Source organism: Lagopus muta, chromosome 7 (assembly GCF_023343835.1).
Source record: "Lagopus muta isolate bLagMut1 chromosome 7, bLagMut1 primary, whole genome shotgun sequence".
NCBI lineage: Eukaryota > Metazoa > Chordata > Aves > Galliformes > Phasianidae > Lagopus > Lagopus muta.
Window position 1 is genome coordinate 17,867,185 of NC_064439.1, and position 21,321 is coordinate 17,888,505.

The 21,321-nt window shown below is 35.8% G+C and overlaps 1 protein-coding gene across 1 annotated transcript in view; it reads left to right on the top strand.

The window, feature by feature from the left end:
- The window catches only part of DNAJC1 (DnaJ heat shock protein family (Hsp40) member C1), a 93,502-nt gene that overhangs the window by 40,507 nt on the left and 31,674 nt on the right, over window positions 1-21,321 (top strand). The window contains exons 4-8 of the mRNA XM_048950840.1: window positions 260-425; window positions 1,317-1,411; window positions 2,494-2,587; window positions 11,481-11,571; window positions 20,488-20,654. Coding sequence (XP_048806797.1) covers window positions 260-425; window positions 1,317-1,411; window positions 2,494-2,587; window positions 11,481-11,571; window positions 20,488-20,654 — 613 coding nt within the window. The remainder of the gene's footprint in view (window positions 1-259; window positions 426-1,316; window positions 1,412-2,493; window positions 2,588-11,480; window positions 11,572-20,487; window positions 20,655-21,321) is intronic.

The window sequence follows — 21,321 nt, forward strand, 5'->3', positions numbered from 1 at the left end:
CTGCTGCGCTGCCGGCGCGGTTACGTCCGGCTGTGAAAAAAAGCGCGTTTCCGCGTGGGTTCAGTTTGTGCCCGGCTCCGCGCCCGGCGCTCGGCTGAGGGCATGCCGCTGTACTACAGAAAGAAACCGCTAAATGAGCTTTTGTGCGCGCTTTGCTCGAGCAGTCTGTGCATTACCGTTTGTTTTGCTTTATGATGGGATGGTTGGGCTGGTCTCGTTTGTAGCTCTCCATGAAAGCCTGTTATATTTGCTACTGTAGGTATGATGATATTCTGATCAATGGACTACCAGATTGGCGACAGCCTGTATTCTACTACAGGCGGGTGAGAAAAATGAGCAATGCTGAGCTGGCATTACTCTTGTTCATTATACTCACAGTGGGTCATTATGCTGTGGTTTGGTCAATCTACCTGGAAAAACAGCTGGTAAGTATTGGTAATAAATCAAACTTGCTTCAATTATTAGCGTTGAGTTCTCTGCTAAAGTTTGCATATTATAGGGATCCCTACCATTTCCCCTGTTTTGAATTTGAATTTTTTTGTATTTTAAAATTATTACATTTAAAATGGTAATAAATATAGAATGAGATATTCAACGTGTCAGAAATAGTAATCCAAACCCAAGAATTACAAAGAATTGGTAGTAGATAAGAGATGGTTCTTAGGTTTATGGTTGGCAGAAAGGAGGAAAATAAAAGCTCTTCTGTCATTTATTGATGCAGGCATAAGCTCCTGTAGTCATCTTTATGACTTTCCTAAACGTTACTTAAAAATAACCAGTTTTTATTCATTTAGAAGTCATCCTTGCTTTGCCTTTGTTCTTAGCTAAATGCTTTTTTTTGTTTTGTTTTGGGTTTTTGTTAACATTGATCAGCAGCGCAAACAAATTTCTGTTGGATTATTTTGGGGTTTTACATATAAAAGTCTATTGCACTTATCAAACTAGAAAAAAAAAACAACTAAGCATAACTTGAAAAATACTCATACATTAGCATCTATTTACTTTTTTATTTTCCATTGCATTATTGAAGTTGATGAATGAGAAAGGAGGCAAGTTGAATGCTTTCTCCTCTTAGAAAACTTTGATTGCTATGGAGATACACATGAGTGACAGAACTGGACTTCATGTGTGTTTAAAGACTGGATGCCATGGCAACAGTTATTGTTAAGATAGATCATTTTACTTAATCATGTAGGACCCCTAGATACATTTGCATAAATGCTACTCTAATGTTTACCCTTCACAGAAGAGTCCCAGTAACATTTGTGGTTTACATGTTAATGATAACCTGTAACTGTAGTTCTTTCTACATCAAGGATGAACTGCTTAGCAGAAAAAAGAGGGAGAAGAAGAAAAAAACGGGAGGCAGAAGTGATGAAGCAAAACTTGCTGCTCCTGAAAAAAATGAAAGGTGGGAAGAAACTTGTTTTCTGCATTTTAAAACGTTTTGTCAGCTACTAGTTTTGTTTATTTTCTTCTTGCATTTTTGAGGTATTTGTACAGGAGACAAATCTGTAACATTCATCTCTGCTATAAAGTGTCCCGGTGTCATTGCGTATGCAGTTTTTAATACCATAAACAAATACGTGGTATTTATTCAACAGATGAACAGTAAGGGAAATACTAAGGCTGAATTAATGATGTCTTGTATGTAGAAAGGTGCTGTTCCTCCAAGTTGTTTTTTTTTAGAAGATTTTACAGCTTCTTCTGTCTTTGAAGGTTTTTGCTTCTGATTAAAATTTCTTAATTTTAATTTATTTAAGCTTTAATTTATCACCATAACAAATCAGGAGTTTTTATGGTTTTTTTTAATGCATGTCTGATTTAATGCCTTTGTCTGATTAAATTGAAAACAAGCATGTTGGTGAAGGCTTATAATGCTATTTTTCAGTTAAGAAACGCATAGGGAAATAGTGACTTTCAGGACACTCCAAAAGATACCACTATTTCTTCTATTGATTCATAGAAAGAAATAAAGGGTTTAAATAGTTCACACAGCAGGGGCATGAACTGGATCAATGCAGGATGGAGATCAGAGACCATTCTGCCTGTCGTCTTTCCTGATGACATCAGTGAGTAATGCTTCAGTGAACTGCAAATGGCATTAATTTTTATGTATTGTTTTGTTTATGCTACGGTCTTCATATCTGGTTGTCAGCACTTGTGAACACTTGATTGAGGCTTGAGCTTTTTTTTTGCTTTCTTTTTTTTTTTTTTAAACTCAAGTGATTATGTGGCTTATGAATTTATTTTCTTGGAAGAAAAGCCTTTCAAGATGCTGAAACACAGAGATGATTAGATTTGGTCGTTGTGTTAAGTATTTTGAAATAAATATTCAGAACATATCTTTTGTGTTATGTAGTTAAGCATTTTCTTATGAATTGACAAGTGCTAATCATTTTAAAGGGTAGTGGAAGGGTTCTGAAATTTTTGGGAGAGTTCTGAAATTGTGTAGTAATAGCGGAAAAACCTTGTGATTTTGTTTGACTGTAGAGCACTGGACAAACCACAGTGGCATGACTTACTTCCATGCAAGCTGGGAATATGGTTCTGTCTCACTGTGAAAGCTTTGCCTCAGCTATTCCAGGTAAAGTGCTGTAACTTTAAACTATTAAATTTCTTGATGGTGTTATGCATAATCATGTACTGCACTTGTTTATATTATTTTCCTGGTTCAAGTTTATATCTCTTATATATATATATAAAACATATGCACGCTTGTCTACATTATATAAAATACACACATAACATTATTTGGAGATAATTTTAATGTCATAAATGTATACAAATGTGAGTATATAAAAGTTTATATTAATATGTTAGGAAGTTCAGCAGCAGTTTTTGCTGAACACAAATACAGGAACGTTAAGAGGAGGAAAATATATGCACACACCTATATTACAAGTAGCAACATCTTTTAAGCAATCTGTTAAGAAGATATTTTTTATCTCAAATAGGCAAACACTATGAATTTAAATTTGAAAGAACAGTGCATTTACTTATATGTGAGTGAGCTTTCTTTTTGAGGCACAGGATAATAGTAGAAATTTATGCCTGAAATTAGCAAGGTAAAGTAACAAATTTGTGTTTGTAATTTAGATACTTAAACATGGGAAAGCTGGCCACAGCTTTGGTTCGGAATTTTTTTTTTTTTTTAATATGAATACTGTTAATTGTAAAATTCAGCTGATGTTCAGCCAGGTATTGTAAAAATGTCAGTTATCAGAATAACCTTTTAAATCTCAGAAGCTCTTGATTTCCCGTGATCACATCCATTTGTTTTCAATTCGCTGCTGACTAATGGGTATAGATCAGGAAATAAGGGTGGATTTCATTTGGTTTGTACTATTAATATACTATTAATGCTGAATCATAACTAGCATAAATATTCAATTTGTCTGAGTACAAACTGGAATTCTTTCATATAATTCATAACCCCTAATCTGTTAGCCAAAAGGCTTGTAAAACTTGTGCAATAAGGAAAAGTCTGGTGTTTCAGCTTCTGTTTTTATAGCCTATAACTTTTCTACAAAGAGATGCAAAATTAATATTCCTTCATCTTTTAAATGTTTCATCAGAACTATGTGGTTGTTTTATTAAAACAACCTTTCTTAATCTCTTTGCATGATTTTAAAGTAAAAATGACTGCATAATTAAATCAACTGTTAAGCTTCAGTGTTCATTCTTGATTGAGATGAGTTAGAAAAAAAATAATTTCACCAATTGTTGCAGCTGCATTTTCGAAACTTACTTTATAATTCTAGTACTTTTCCTTTAATTGCAAAATAGCCTCAGGCTTACAGAATATAGTAGTAATTGTAAGGATTTTTAAACTAAGATGTCTCATAATGTTTCTAAGCTGTCATTTTGTCTGTTTCCTCATCTTGACGTAGTCCGTTAGCAAGTCAGCAGTAGGGGTTTCAGATTTTCTGTTCAAACAGCATTTCTGCTAGACTGGCCAGAAAAGGGATATTTTAAACTTTGTGGGCACTTAGCTGATCACTTCTGCTTTGTATTTTAAATCCATTAAATTCACGATAGTGGAAAACTAGGTGTCCAATAACTCATGGAAAATGGGAGACCAGAAAGCCAGGGATATGGTAGCAGGGGAAGCACGATTTACAGGAATTCAGTGCAGGAAGGTTTCAGAGCAAGGAGGGTGTAAGGATACGGGGTTCTAGAGTGAGTTGTCCCGTACTTAAGTGATGCTGCTGCATAATTCCAGGGCTTTGCTTGTTCTTTAACATGACCTGCCACATATGTAAGTGAAAATGCAATGAATTACAAGTAAGCTTCAATGTTAAGAATTTTCAGGATTTCAGATAACTGAGTTATTGCAGTTAATTAGTTACAAATACTTACCTGAGTATCACCTCTTCTGAAGAACCATGATAGCTGTGACCTCGTGTTGGGTATGAGAAGAACAGTGCAAAAGAAAATGTTTATGTTATGCCTGGCTGGTCAGGGAGACTTCTGGGCTATTGGGTTCTATTTAAGGTTTTAGCAATAAAACAACTGTATTCCTTTGTACTGAGATCCTCTTTTGAATGCAAATGCCATTACCTTCAGTAGTACACTAATGTAGATTTGAGACTTCAGAGTATTTAGGCTTTTAGGGTAAGTAGAATCACTAGGGCAGGTTAGCTAAAAGATGAGATACCAACAGATACTCAGTGTTAGTTACACATGCTAATTATTTATTAACAAACTGTTATGAAGTTGACATAAGGATATCTGCTGCAGATTCTAGATCTTTATTGGGTTAATCTAAATGATTTTTCTCCAATTTAAGAGCCAATAAGTTATTTTCAAAGTTGGTTTCATTCATACACAACTAATTCAGTCATAGAATAAGTTCTAAAAATATCATCCACATTTAAATATACCACGATTGGGAGTTAAAAGGCTGAGTTTTAGCAGTGCTTATAATTAGATGTAGTTTCTGCCACTCAGTTTCATATCCCTCAAGTCCTTCAGTGGAATAGCTGAACTGTTTCCTCAGATGAAGCAAACAAAACTACCTGTCTGTGTACACAAAAATCTTCGTCAGAGGAAACTTTTTTTCTGTGTAAGTAAAGAAGTCAATTCAAACTTTTTACCGCTTTTCAAATTGGTTCATTTTACTTAGCATCCACCCCCCTTTCCCTCCCCCCCAATTAGCGTGAATATTCTTCTTAGTACAGCTCTGAGGATTCAGGTTGCTGAGCTTCTGCCCATGCCTGACTCTCATTTATCCAATTGAGTGTCTTTCTCCTACTTCCCCTCCTCCTTCAAAATGTCAGATTTCAGAAGGAGGCACTTAAAATAATTAAGGTAGGCCTTTACTGAAGAAAAATGCTTTGTTTGCATGCCCCTGTGATGGCCTATGCCATTTTATTGTAGTCTGCATTTTATGTCAAGAAACTGGAAGAAAAATGAGTGAGAGGAGAATGAGAGAAACTCAGAAATGATTGTTTTTTTAACTATTGAAAATTGTATTTTGAGGAAAACTATGTAGGTTTTTATATCCCTGCATTTAGTGTGGTTCAATTTCAGGGTGAAAACAACATCTTAAAGCTTATTTCAAGAAGTGAAGGGAAAAGAAAACATAAATGTATCATCAATCAAATATCTGTGATGGGAAAGAAGTATTAAGCTGAGAGTAAATTACATTGGCTATTACAGATTTTAATTCTTCTAATGAAGACACAAGAAAAAGATTGAACAAAGAATGCAAGTTATTTCTAGGGTCATGAGAATGACCTGGAAGAAGGCTATTTACTTAAAAACCAAAAAACTCAATAAAAATGCTTGTTGGAACTGAACATTGGTCTCACAAAGAAATAACGCAGCTAAATATAGTGTGCAAGAATTTCAGTTCAAATGGTGCATGTAATACAGAATAGACAGTTTTGCTAATTATCTTTTTTCTTTGTGGCAGAAGAGTCAAGTGAAATGCAGTTTGTTCCCAAAATAGCTGATGAGAGGTTTTTTTCTTGGATGTGCAGACATACAACTTAAGAGGTGGCATTTCTTAAAACATTCTTAATTGTTCTTCACAAAATATTTTATTCCAAAAAGTGAAGATAAGCGTGTTTGTTTGCGTTGCTGACAGCTGCATTTCTTCCAACTTTTTGTGGTGAAGCCTAGTTACAAATGTGCTTATTTTTACACCAACTTCAGCACTAGGATATGGTTTTTATTAGTTGAATTATGTTCCTACTGTTGTTAGGAGAGTGATGAAGCAGGAAGTATGTTTGTTTGTCTCATACAGACATTGATTCTCATTAGGAAAATAAACTTCCCTTTTATCTTCTGTCAGTAATAAGGTAGGTGTATTGCAGACCCTTTCGGTTTGCTGTTGGAAGAGCTTCTGGTGCTCTCCAGCAGTGAGAAGGCAGTTCATGCTCACATGTAGCTGCAGAGGGTACAACCTAGCAAGATTATGAACAAAGCTTTCAGTTAGTTACGATTGAAACTTTTGTTTGTAAGGACCTTTGCGTAGTATGAAGTGAATTAAAACAAAAAGGCTAGTAATTTATTTTTATGTAGACTACCAGATGGTAATTACTGTAGCTGATTTAGTAGCCTGGAATAGATTCAAACTAGTGACCCAGAGGTGTTTAATTTCTTGGCATTTTTTCCTCAGGTTTTCTTTTAATCCGTGATTACATTTCAACACCTGCTTAGAGATGGTTCAGACTCTGGCCTTAAACGGATTGGCAATGTGTCATTAAACTCAAGAGGCTTTGCCAGCAGGGCATCTCCTTTGGCAAAGTTAGCTTTTAAGCAGGATTTGATTAGGTCAGCAAACATTTATGTGGGTTGGTTTTGTCATCACATATGACTTTTGTATAAAATCAGAAGGTGAGATTTATTGAGTTTAGTAAAGTCTTTAAAAAAAACAGAATTTTGAAAGGATTTATTCAAGTGCCAAGGTTTAAATATCTACATAATTTGTAGGATACACAGTTTTGAGTTGTTACAGCCTAATGTACAGCACTGATGTTGGTATAAGTTGAGGGGAGTGAGCAGATGCAGGATGTGTGGCACGAGCGATTGCCCATTTGCTCTGTTTCTTTCTGTTTTGCAGCGGTTGGGAGAACCAAAGTAGGGATGAAGCTCTTGACCCTGAGGTCAATTAGAAGCTTAGATAAAGGTCAGAGGAGAGTGGATGATAAAACAAGTATTCTGGGTGTATGCAAGTGAGCAAAAATAATCTACCTCTAAAAGGGTGCTTACTGCCTGATACCCAAGTGAAAAAATGTGCTTTGTTGCATAGTAAAAATTTTAAGTGAACATAAGACACAAAATAAACTTGTCTTTGTGTATTGTGCTGTGGTGGCCAGTTTTGTTCTGCTCCTTCAAACAATCCCTTGGTGTATGCCTGCATATCTCAGCATTTTGGAGGAGTGTAGCTTGTGAGTGCTAGGTGGTGTTGGCTCTCAGTGAATTGGGCTGTTCTGTTGGGGTAGGAGGCTTCACTGGGCATGAATGGGGTTCCTGGGGAGGCCTTGCAGTTCCCCCTTCTGGCTGCCTTTGTTTTCTCGCTGTGGATCTGGAATACCCATCAGATCCTGCATTAGCACAGCCTGCTGCTGGTCACCTGGTGCATCTGACGCTTGCTTCGACTGCCCACAAGCTATACACAGCTGCAGAGCCTGCCCACACCTGGTGCTATTCCAAGGTCAAAGCATAATTTCCTGATTCAATAGAACATTTATTTACTGCTTTGCCTTTGAGTAAACATGTAGAAATTACAAATAAATCTCAATCACAGTGTTCAGCTTTTTTTTTTTTTTTTTTACACTATTTGTTGCCATAACACTTGATTCTTACAGTATATAAATCCATCAGAAAGTTCTGTGGCATTATAATGGGCATTTTTATTGCCAAGAAGTAGCCAACTGAAGGTCGGATGGTGCAACAATTTTAATTTGACTACTTTATCATCAGTAGTTACATAGTTCTGTGACTTTTGTCACTCTTGTAAAAATTGTACCAGAACGTTGTGCTCAAAGACAAAAACTAGTCCACAAACTTCATGCAAATATTGAAGTTGATAGATTAATTTAAGATTAACACAGAGAAAATGATTTAGGTGCACCAATTTAAAATGTACTTGTAACGGAGTTTGCAGTTAACTGTGAATTCAAAGAGGGAGGTGTGGGTTTTTCTGTTTTAATCCCTCACTCCAGAGAAATAGAATGTGAAGTTGGTTCTGTCACAGAACCTATAATGAAGATTCGTATATGATTAAACAATGCCAGTTGTTTCTATTGTTTGCCTTATTTCTGTTAATCTGTTGTCTTTCTGAGGTAGACCAGAAAGCCAGGAAGATCAACTGGATGAAAGAAAGCTGCCACCAACAACTCTGCCCTCCCCCTCCCCCAAAGCAAACAAACCAACAAAACCTCATCACCTTCCTTCCCCAAAAGTCAAGGAGAGGCTGGAGCCACTGAGTCTTATTCAAAACTTAAGATTTTAGTTACGGGGTTAGAGCAGTTTATTTATATTTCAGCTATGTTTGAAAAACAAACAAGCAAACAAAAACCTTAAAAGTCCAGTATCAAGAATTTCTGTACTTGTACACAACTCAGTAATAAGTGCAGCTTTGTCCTGGCAATCTCAAATTTGTTGGCAGGAAACTCACATTTATTGACTCATATAGAGAAAAAGTGAAATACAACAATTTTACTGTATTCTTAATTCTTATTTGTGATTACAATATTGAAAATATGTTAGTGAATAGCTTACCTGTCAATTTCATTTTTCATCTGCAGTACTTTTTGAAATTTTTAATTAAATGTGAGACTAGTGACAAGTGCTTCGTATACAGAGCAGTTGACATGTGATTTGGATATACTAGCTGTGCAATTTTGAAACTCTAAAACATTCTTTTCTCATTCTATTCCTTCTTGAAAAGTGAATATTTGAATCATAGCATAATAATCCAGTGTTCATTACTCTTTTCTTAGACTGGTATTATTCAAAGTGTGCTTATTCATGTAAAAACAGAAGTTTTCTCCAAAGAAACTCCTATTTTTATACGTTCTCCAGTGTTTATTGTGTTGTAACTTACCACGTGTAGTATTTATATAGTTTATGTCTGGCTAAAAACTCTCTTCAGGTATGTCTTCCAGTTTCTCTTCACAACCTGTAGAGCTGTTTCTTGTGCTTTGGTGGGAAGATTTTGATTTTCAATTCTCCAGAATCCACTTTGATTCATTTTGTTGATTTGCTTTATATGTATACATCATTATATGTGCTTCAGAATGCTCAGTATCCCTGTGGTTGTCTTTTTTTCTCATTATGGTATCAGATAAAATATATGATTAATAAGATAAAAAGCAAATGTTGCATTTGTTACCTGCATATGACATCATTTCAGTGATAATCCATTTTGTATCTTTAAAGCAGCAATACTGGCAAATTTCATTTACGTGCTTCTGACTAGTTTTCTTTGTTGTTCAGCTATTGTGTCTCATTTTTGTCTGAGCCACATTTCCAATTGTTCTGTGATTGACATGCTGGAGAGATTGACAGTTACCCCCTAGTGCCTGCTGTCTGGAGATCCCACAAGCAATAATGGATCTTACTCCAGAATTTAGCATCAAATATTGGCTTTCAGTGTCAAATGGGTTAAATTTAAATGCCGGCTAATTGTAGTCATTTTGAAATCGTATCCTTAAACAAAAAAGCATTTTTTAGATATCAGCATGTCTAAGTTCTGTGTAGGCCGCACAATCCAAATGTCTCAAACTTGCAGCAGAAGTTAACCATTACATTTGTGGCTGTTTCTATTTTTTAGCAATGAAAAATAGTCCAAATCTGGAGAATGCAAGCAAGGTTTCTGTATGTGTCAAGTGAACCAAAAGGAGACCCAGAACTGAGGGTACTTCTGTGATTCAGTGTTTAAACATTCAACCTGAATGTATTTATTTCAGGCCTTAATACCTAGTATAGCAAATGGTAGTCCTCCTGCATGGCATCCACATGTTTTTAGCCCTGCTTCTACTGAAAAACAGCACCTTTTCTCCATCCCCCAAAACAAAGTTATAAGCGCGTGGGATGCTGTGTGCCAGAAGTGAGAAGTTATGCGAACTTCTAAACTTTCTTCTGTGCAAAGGGTGTTCTCCTACATAATCCTGGCAGAGAAATACGAATTCTTGTTTCCTGACCCAAATGTAAAAAGCAAGGTGGTAAGAAAAAGTATTTTGGAAGAAGAGAAAACCTAATTGTGGAGTGTTGTCTTGTATCAGTGGTGTTTCTCTGAAGCATTACAGTGCTCTGCTCAGAACAAAATTCTGCACTCCCTGTTGCCCCACATCCCACATGTGACTTTGAAGAGGTAGATATATAATGCAGTGTAATGAAAAGAGTGGTTGTGTTGTATCTTTTCAGTAAGCAATGTCTCTGAATAACTTCTGCAATTAGATACAGCAGGAATGACTGCTTAACTTAGTTTTAAACTTGATTTAATGAGAGCAAGTTTTATCCAGATTTATGGGATGGTAGTGGAAATTCAGTAAATATTTTCCAAGATTTACAGTACTTTCTACATTTAAATTTAGGTCACCGTTTTAATACGTAAGGTGGGTCTGTGATGTAATAACAAGAATAAGTGAACGACTTTAAAGAAATGAATTTCAGTTATTCTAACCATTATAATTGATTTTGATGTAATACAAGACATGTTCTGTCTGGCTGGAAGGGATAAATAATTTGCCTATTTCAGTATTTGTATTATAGTTTCATTGGTTCTGGATGAATACAGAAGTATCTTATTAGTTTAAGCAAGAGTAAGAAAGCACTCCATACCTCTTCATTCAGTAATCTGGTTGCTCGCATGTAGAAAGCTTTGGGCACAAATCTATAATTACTAACTGATCAGATACTGGAAATGTAAAGCTTATTGCAAGATTTGTGACAGGACTTCTAATTTTATGTGTAGGTAAGCTAAACAGATCTGAGATCAGAATCTAATTCTTGGGAGAAAAAGGAATCTTGGTTTTCAATTTTTTAGCACTTCAGTAGCAGTTTAAAAGATGTTTAAAAAAAAAAAAAAGTGTGTTACCTTAATGAGTCCATGGTAAGAAGATTGCTGCCCGACAATTGCCTTGGTTTGTCTTGCACACACTGCTCTCATTAAAAACTGCTTGCTTTCTTGAACTTCCAGATTGCTGATGTGAGTGAAGTGAGTGCATGCACTTTTAAAAAGCTGTAGATAGTGATCAGAAATGTTTTCCTAACCATTTTCCTTTTTAGGTTGTTAGTAAGCATTGGAACCTATAATATCAATGCTATTACATTAAAACCTTTATCACACAAAAAGTTCTACATTCTAAGCAAATAGTTTATGTACTGAAAAATCCTGTATTTCAAGGAAGTAAATGTATCTTAATATTTTTTGGGGGAGGTTAAATGAGAAATGAAAACAGAGCCATTGCAATAACTTGTTTGTATAAGGATGCTAATGTCATTGCAACATTTTCTTAAAGGATGCCAGACAATTATATGTAGAATATAAAGAAACAAAAATGAAGGAGAAAGAAGATGCCCTGGCTAAGGCTGAACTTGAAACACTGCAGAGTGAGTTTTTACCACTGTCTTAATAAACAAAGATATAATATAATCTACCTAGTCAGCGAGATGTATGTTAACAAATGTTTTTATAATCTTCTACAATACGTGCTTTATGTATTTCTGTGCTGCTGTTAAATTTAAACGAGATTCTAATTTTGTGACTGTAATTTCACAGTATGCTGCTGGCTTGCTTCTGTAGAAGCATAAACTCAGTTTATAGTTAGGTAGTATCCAGAAAAGCATGCTTTGCTAGAAGTGTTGCTTTACAGGAGAGGGAAATCTCAAAAGCGTAGATCTTGAAATATAAATTTTTAGAAGTGACCTCTGCTTTTTCAGCATTCCTGCATTTTTTTTTTTTTTTTTTTTTTTTTTTGTAAATAACCATTTAAAATAATTTTCTTTGGACTTCTTTTATATAAATCCAGTTTATTTTCATATTACAAATTGAAAGTGAAGATAATTTGAATTTCCAAATGCATGGGTGCGGTCTTAGGAGAGGGATTCTTACTGCTGTCTTAAAAGTCTCTGTACTTTCATAGAAGACCAGAGAAGGCAATTAGCATTTCCCATAATAAAGTATTCAGAATAATTATATGTGACTTCCTTTTCTTCTTTCAGTTATTTCCTTTAGACAGTGATTAAACCTGCTCTCTTCTGAGGACAATTTTAAAAGATTTTTGCTTGTGTTTTTATGTGCTTGCTTTATTTTCTGTACTTAAGTGCATGCTTTTAAGTTCTTCTATTCTGCCAAGTGCGTTGAGTCCTCTATAATAATTTACTAGCTTTAAGTACATATAAGTCTTTGGGCACTTAAAATACAGCTGCATTATTTGTATTTTCAAAATAGCTTGATTTTATAAAACCAGAAACAAGATCAAGCTTCAGCAGTAATTCCTAACTCAACTGTAGCTAAACCTTGTTGTTGTTGTTGTTTTTAAGAAAACAGGTAATATTTAGCATCCCATTGAACACTGTGGATCCTAGTCAGTCTAGGAGGATAGTGCATTTAGTGCTTGCTGGGGAGGTCTGCAGCTATATTGGAGATACCAATCAAAAAATGGGCCCTTGAAATGGGTCTTGACTTCCGTTATGTTAAAAATTTGTTAAATTGCCAGATAGTGATGTTTTGCATTGTTCAGCATAAATGGGACAAGTTCTTCATTTAAGTCCATGAGCTATTTCGTGTATATTGTTTTAAAAGGATGAATTTTGAAAACAGAAATGCAGATGAAATTGTCAGGTCATTAAAACTGTACTCTTTGTGCTCCTGTGTTTCGCTGAATTGCCATTTGTGAACTTTTCAGTGTTTCTTCTCTGTGCAGATCTGCCAGGTGTCATGTGAGAGTTACTGCTTTTATCTCGACTTCCGTGGGCCTCTGCCTACTCATGCTGAGAGGTGCAGGTTTGGTGCCCTTGCCCCCTCCAGATCTCCCATGAGTTGTTGCAGAAGCACTCCCCTGTCCTTTGTCACACCAGGGTGTCACCTGGCATCTGACCCCTCTGTCTGTAAGGAGACCTGATGTCACACATCTGGAGCAAGAGGAGAGATTAGTAGTCACCACCTGTAATTAGTGGAGTTTGAAATAGGACATGGAATTAATTTGTTCAACTATAGCAGTGCTATTGCTGGGTAACAGAATGAGCCATCAGTTGCTTTTTCTAGAAGAAATGATATTTACAAGAGAAAAACAAGAGATCCATCTATGTCAATGTAGGGGAAAAAATAAGAGCAAATATTCTTTTTCCAGAAGCCTGCATGCAAAGCATCTGCTAACATTGTTTATTTCATTATATTGTTCTTCACTGTCCTCCTTGGAATAGCATAACAAGGTTGTAAATCATCAAATGTGCATTTGGTGGTCACTTGTCCCCATTCTTAATTTTAGAGGCTGTCCATGGAGTGTGAGTTCCTAATAACGCTTCCATCTATCTAATTGAGTAAATGCATCTCATGCAGATTAGCAATAGCTGCTTTACAGTGCTTGTTTTTTCATGATCTAATTGCTAGTTTACCTCCATGTCTGTCTGCTTTCCTACTGAAAATGTTCAGTCATCTGTAGGCACCCTGAACTAAAACCAGAGAAGGGTATCAGGGGAGAAAAACATAATTTGCAAAGTAGGAGAAAGAGGATGATACTGAGAAGTCATTAAAGTACTATATTTGGGAACGAGGGTGAAAAAGTATTTTCTTGGTATATCAAAACTGTGCATAATTCTGACTGATTTTGTCAGTACTTCTGCGCTTTTTATCACTTCTCAGTCCATTCAAAATACTCATTACTCCTGCATGTAGCACCTCTACAATTTACTTGCAAAATAAAGCAACTAATAGCACAGTCTTTATTCCTAGGAAATATGTGTATTTTTTGTGTGCAGTTACAGATATCTTTGTTTTAGCCACCAAAATAGAAATACTTTGCCTTTTTTTTTTTTTTTTTTTTTTTTGTCCTTTTTGTATTTGGATACCTGAACACATTATTCCTCTTAAAATGAGAGTGCTTTAATTGATGTAACTATTACTTTCTCCCTTTCCAGTACTGTCTCAGTTGCATATAATCTCTGCATCTAGCAGTGATAGTCTTTTTTTATTGTAGTCATAGGATGTGAAATAGAAAAAAAATAAAAAAAATATATATACATATATTAACTGAAACAGCTAATCGTTAAACTAAAGATGTAAATGTATATTATCAGGACAGATGACTCTGCCAGTTTTTAAACTTAAATCACGAAGTTTCAGTAGCTATCAAGACCAATTCTAGCAGTTGTACCGGCTGTTCTTGGAGTATGAAGTGCATTCAGTTGTGTCCATTTTGGTGGAAAATACGTCTATTTTTATTTCTCTGTGCTTAACCCTGGTAGTGCTCTTTATCTTCTAACTTTTTTTTCCCTGCCCCCCCCCAGTAGGAAGATTATCAGTAGCACAGTATTACCCACCTCGTTGACCAAGGGAGTCCAGTTGATGTAATCATTTTGGATTTCAGCACAGCTTTCAACACTAACAAGATACCCAGCAAGCACATAGCTAGACAAATGCAGTGGGTGAGCAATTGACTGCTGGGTTGGACTCGGTGGGTTCTAGTAAATGGAGTTACATCAGGCTGGTAGCCAGTCAGTAGTGGGGTTCTGCAGGGCTCCATTTTGGGACTAGTTCTCCTTAGGGTTTTCATCAGTGTTTTGGATGCAGGACTTTGGAATGCATACTAAGGCAGCTTGCAAATGATGCTAAATTGAGAGGATCTGAGGTCTCTTGGCTTGTTCAGCGCAGAGGAGAGGAAGCCTTGTTGTGGCCTACAGCTCCGCACGAGGGGATTTGTTAAATAATAATTTTAGTGTTATATAGTTGTATCTTAATTTCAGTGTGGATTTCTCTAGCTTTCAGGTTTTTATTATTAGCATTTGTCCATGGTTAGAATAAGAACTTGTGTGTATCTACAGATTTTCTTTATATAAAAGCATTTCTTTAGCCCTTAATTACTGCGTCTTTTCTGTACTAAATTGTTTTTCAGTATAGCTGCAGATATTGTCCCTGGCTTTGTACGTAGTGTTCTAATATTTGCCATCTTCTGATTATAAAATCATGTTTCTAGTGTTATCAGTGTTCTGTTTACAGAATCATAGATTGCATTAGCTCTCCAGCTCTGGTAGCTCATTTCTGATCACTTGTGCTACCGTAACTTTAAGCTCTTACATCAAAGGCTCCCTGCACACGTTGTGTTTAAGTGCAGATATGGCCTAAGGTCCTAAGCTGTGTAATTTATTTTATTGGTGATCCAAAATGCTTTTGATTTGAATAATCCCGGACTGTCAGCCAGTCCACGTTCCTAAATCTTACTGTAGTTTCCTCTTCACTGTGAATGATTTTGCCCAAGTTTATGCAATCCAGCGATATACCAAAGGTGACTTTTCATTTATTTCCAAATAATTGATAAACATGTTGAATTATTGTGTTTAGTATTAATCCCTGCCAAAAAGCAGTAAGTTGCTGACAGCAGGTTTGGAGAAAATTATTTCGTGTAATGCATGGGGTTTTTTTTGTTAGTGTGGATGTGAATGTTCTGATCACTTAATTGTTACCTCTGAAGCCTATTTAAGGCAAACTAAGTATCATTTGTTTTACTGACTGTTTTTGCAGGCCTGCTGAAGGGATTCTGAACTTGCAGCTCAGGTGCTTTTTCCAGTTGTATCAGTTGTAGCTAGTCAGTGTGATGCCTCTCCCTGCAAAACTTGCTTCAGACTTTACAAAAAAAAAAAAAGAAGTTCATCTTCACAGACAATTTTATGAGGTTTGCTTAAAAAAGGCATGTTTCATTTTTTGTTTGTTCCAAGGCAGATTAGTTAGTTCTTAAGTATTAGATTCTTAACCTAGCCCTTTCTTGTATTGGGTGAGGTATTTGAGGAGAGCAAGAAACATGGGGAACAGTGAGTGTTCAGAGGAGACGTGAAAGGCATCAATGCCCTTTGTGGGGCATTTTTGTGAAGTTGAGGATATATCCATCACTAAGGAAGCTTTTAGTCTGGATGTTCAAAAATAAGCTAACTTCTCAGTCTCTGTGCAGCACGTGTATTTATGTGACTCTGCATTCATGTAATCCCATTGATTTTATTGTGAAAACAAAAATTTGAATTTTTTAACAGAAGTATTTGCCCCATGATTTCAATATTGAATCTGTTTGCTTTGTTTTTTTCAGTAGACAGTCTAAACTTTAGGCCAACAATTTTTTCAGACTTTCGGATCTGTTGTATATCTGACTGTGTTGCTGTACATGGCAATTTTTTTGTGTCATGTTTCAGTAAATTTTAATGCTATAAGTGCTTGTTTATCTTTTATAGCTAGGTTGGTAAGTGAACAGTGTTGAAAGAGAAGTAGATCGCAATGCAGTATCTTAGTGACATGCTACAACACAGCTTGCTGTCTGCCTGTGTTTGTTCTTCCTTACCAACGCATAGGATAACAGTCAATATCCTTGCTTTCTATGATTTTCAAGACGTCAGTGTCTTTTTTTCAGCAAGTTTTTCTTGATGCTGAAATGGGAGGCTTACAGGCCGTGCTGAGAGAAGGAACTCCAGCTTCATCTCTCATACACAGAAGTTCAGCACTTTTTTCTCCTCTTTCTTCTTTCCTATATGGAGTAGTCTTTTTTCTTTGAAGGTTTTAAATGCTCTTAGAATTCTTTAGCAGTTCCATCATCTGACAGGTAAAATTAGAGTATAGTTTTCAAAAAGCTTTAAAATACAGATTCTTGATACTTTTTATTAGAAAGGTGCTATTATTACATGGTCAGTCCAAAATGCTGGGTGATTCCTTATTGTCTGAAAATGACAGCTGATAGATTCTAAAGCAAATCACTATTAGCCGGACACTATTAATTCTGCCATTGATACAGTAAAATTAATGTGTTAACAAGACAGAAGGACTAACAAATCCAAATTATCTGCAAGTCATTCATCAGACTTCAGTACTTGAATCATTATGCCATAAACCAACAGAACATTTAGCCAGTTCTGTAATAGTGGTGAAGGCCTTTAGAAATAGTGAGTACTGTATGGGTAAAACAGTTAGCTAATTTTTATGTGTTAAGGATCCCATTGATGGGTATCTTGTACACTCTTTAAACATAGCAGACAAATTACATCTCTTTTTGTTAACCATAAGATATAAATGCACAGTGAAATTTAATCTGTTAGTGAATAACTTTATAGTTGTATTGGTGGAAAATATGGAAACTTAATATCCTTGTGGTATGAATTCAGCAAATGAGAAATAAATTTTTCCTACTGCAGAATGACCAGTAGTATATAGAAGTCAGTTCTGAGAATACAGCAATCAAACAGTATCCATAGTGCTTATGATATCGGATTATCCATTTACTTTTTGCTGCTACCTTTTTTAATTCTACCTCATAAACTAGAAGAGTTAGTACACTGTATCTTTACAATTCAGGTATATAATGTTCACAGAATATAGCAGTGAGAGTAAGATATTCGTTTACCCTGTTGAGCTTGAAATCTGGCTCTGGTTTCACCAAGGCCATCCATTTCCACTGCATTTAGTCATGTGAGCACCTGTAACTCTGATCATAATTCAGGTCCACTGGATATTGTTTCCCACATGGGACATAGGCGTCTAATAGGCCTGATAGCTGCATGTTCTAAACCCAGCACCATTAGGAAATGGCTATATTAAGGGAATACCTTGTGTTTCAAAACTTTGTGTCACATCTTAAGATGCTAGTTGTGGCAGCAGCTAAGGCCTGATTGTCCACAGGCCTTAGCTGATACAGGATTCAGCTCTCTAGGCATCATTTAATACGTAGAAAGCCCAAACCTTATTCTTTTCAGAGAAAAGCAGCAGGTCAGGTCAGGAGTATCTTTTGGTCTTCCAGCTGAAGTACTGATAACAAAAAGATAGCATAGAAACAGATAGATTTTCCCCCTCAGTGTCTGCTGTGAGTTCTGATGTTCAGCAGAATTAAATTTCAATGATCTGTTTTCTTTTCTCCACTGAAAAGAAGCACAGTGCTCAGTTGCCTGAAGTCGAAGCTTAGTACTGTGTGTCATTACTTCTGAACAGCATTCTTTAGAAGTGTGCATACACCGAGTTTTTACTGGCAATACTTGATGCCCATTACCATTCCAGCAGAAGTCTTGATGTGCCATTATTTTCAAATCATAAATACTCCTCATCTATCTTCAAACAGTAAATATTCGCCAGGCTTTTGAAAATTCTGAGTTGAAACTTTTCAGTGAGTTTTGGGAAGTCCTGTGTGTAAGGTGCTGTGATTTCAGTTCTGTTTATTTTTTAAAATTTGGTGTGTATGGCAGCCTTTACATTGTAAAGGATATGTAAAGGATATGCTGAACTCTTTCATCTTTTAGTATCTGCATAGGAGAAAGTGGAGACAGGTTTTTTAATTCTAGTTGTGTGCTTGTTTGAGAATATACAGCCATCTTCTCTAGGTGAGATTTCTCTCTCCTTTGGTAGTTGAAAACAGAAGGATGTCTTATCTGCTTCATGTCTTCTTCTCTCATTTATCTGTCTGAAGAAGGACCACATGCTGTCTTTAATACTGGATTTTAAAGTGGGATGCAGTGCCCTCTGGAAATACTGTTACAGAATTACTTCTATAAGTAAAGAAGGAGCATAGGTAATCTATTTAGAGACTGGGCTCTAAATTTTGATGTTAAAGTTAGCTATTTGCATCTTTTGAGAGTGAAAATTAGCAAAAAGTAACTCATGAGGTGCAGAATACATGAAAATTCAACTATATCAGTGTGCTCACTGTTACGTAATTCCACATGACCACTTGTGGTTTTGCAGTGATAGAAATTGTCATTTAAGGTAACTCCATAGAATATTCTTGTTGATGCATTTGCAGTGAATAGTTTGTGAAGTCGTTGTTACTTGTCCTTGTGAATCTGAGCACTGACTTCAGAAGCTACTGCATGTAGTGGCTTTGGAGAAAAATGAGATAACAATTGATTTCTATTACTTGGCTGTAAAAAAAATTATCTTTTGAAATAGGCAAAAAATTTTGCACCAGTATTGTCAAGACTATTCATGCTCCAGTCATTGTTTTTGTAAGTATTTGATTCCCAGGAATGTGTTGGAAACACGTGAAACGCATCCCCCAGTGCTGTCCTTGTATACATATGAGTGTTAAGAAAAGGAATTCTCTGTGGCTGTCTGTAGGGGAGCAGTTGTCCTCTTTAGGAATTGTTTTTAAAAAGAAGCTCATGAAAAATAGATTTTGTTTTTATCTGCTTGGGAAAAGATTGGGATATGGTTGCAGAGGCAGGTAGATGTGCTGATCTCGTGGCTCGCTCCTAATGAGAAATGTGATTCTCCTCTTTCTTGCCCACCATCTTTAACTGACTTGGCTATTTTTTTTTTGTTAAGAGTGTGAATATAAATTCCTGCTAGATTTGTGAATTTAATTTCTTTATTAAATGTTTGAATGGTTGTCAAAGCAGAAAAAAAAAGAGGAGCACACAGGCATGCAGTAGGGAGTGGAAAAATGGAAGCATCATGGACTGCTAAAACTGGAGATGGGAATAGAAAAAGGAAAAAAAAGAACAAACACTCAGATATACCTGAGGCTTCTGGGTGCTTCTGGGTGTTCTAGCTTCTTTTTCTTTCTGATCCTCTTCTTTTATTTCCTAGAGTTCTGGCAATTTTCAGTCAATCTTGAGGCTTTCTTTCATGTAGGTCATGTAGTGTAGTACGTCTGTTTTCAGTTATTGGATTTTAGATTGCTCTTGTTGTCCCTCCTTCCTTGGTGTCCCTTGGTTTGCTAATCTCAAATACTTCAAATACTATTTGAAGGACAGTGAGAAGCAGAAAAGAGTTGTCAGTTTGGGAAATGAGGTGCAACATTTAAATATTCCTAAAGGTGTGATAACAAACCTATTTGTAGTTAGTGAAATCTGAGAACAGTGAAGCTATCTATTGGCTTAGGAGTTTTTTCACAACACAGCTAACCACAAAGTAATACAGAACTGTCTAAAGCTTACTTTTCTGGCTTTACTGTTCTTGTTTTAAAGCTAGCAAGACTTTGGAGATGTTGTAACTGCTCCCTGTGCTTTTGCTTCTACTAATCTTAATTATCAGATGTTGTAGTAGTGACAGGAGCTAGCTGTGTTTTTGAGGCATTCTACATTTGGCACTCTTTAAGTCATAGCTGCAGGTAGAAGAGGTGCTAAGTATATGCATTGCTATTTAAAGCAATAAAACAAACAAAACAAAAAGCAAATAAAATGATTATGCAGCTTTCTAAGGTATCTATTTCACAAAGAAACTGAAGACAATTCCAAAATGAAAAGTGGATATAGCATTCAGATTTGAGGAGCTAAGCCTGCTTCAGAATTATACTTCTCTGCAATATTTGAAGCATTACTTTTTTCTTTTCTGTTTCTGTATAGAAGAGAAGAAGCCTAAAGTCAAGAAACCAAAATCTGAATTCCCTGTATACACTGTTCTGGAATCAAGTGCATACATGCCATCCTATGACCATGGAGCTTCTATAGAAGAGATCGAGGAACAGATGGATGACTGGTTGGGAAACAGGAACAGAACACACAAAAAGAAGGCAAGTTCAAAATCTTGAATGTAGTTATATATTTCAATTGTTTTCATTTGCTTTCCTATTAAGAAAATGGGGTGTCATAGGTGCAACCATATTTGCGTACAGATGAAATCTAGAGGAATTTTAGTTGTTGGGTAGAGATTATGTTCAGTGTAATTTGTGTAATGACACTGAAAATGTTAAAATAGGAGGTAGTTGATTAAATCATATGAAAGCTCTCTATGGCTTCTAATATAAATACTCTTTTCCTTCTCTAGAAATTAGTAGAAATATTGTTGTCAGGTTACCTGAGGCTTGTTTCTCTCTCTTAATTGCAGTTAATAGCATTTTATTTTCCAGAACTGATTCTTCTATGCTTTAAAAAAAAAAAAAAAAAAAAAAGGGTTTTATTATCCTCTTAATATCTGTATGCATCACATTTTGACTATGAAACTCCTTATGTATTTTGTATATTTGGTCTGACTTAGAATATGATATATGCCTATTGTTAAGACTCTTGCTGCTTAGAGGTCGGGGTTCTTACTGGCAGTTACTGTAATAAACTTCTGGTAAATGTTATTAAAACATACTGGCTTGAGAATGTGTAGTTTTCATCTTAGTACTGAATTATACAGATGACAAGAACGAAGATGTTGTAAATTGATCTCCTTACTTGAAAATCTGTCTTGCC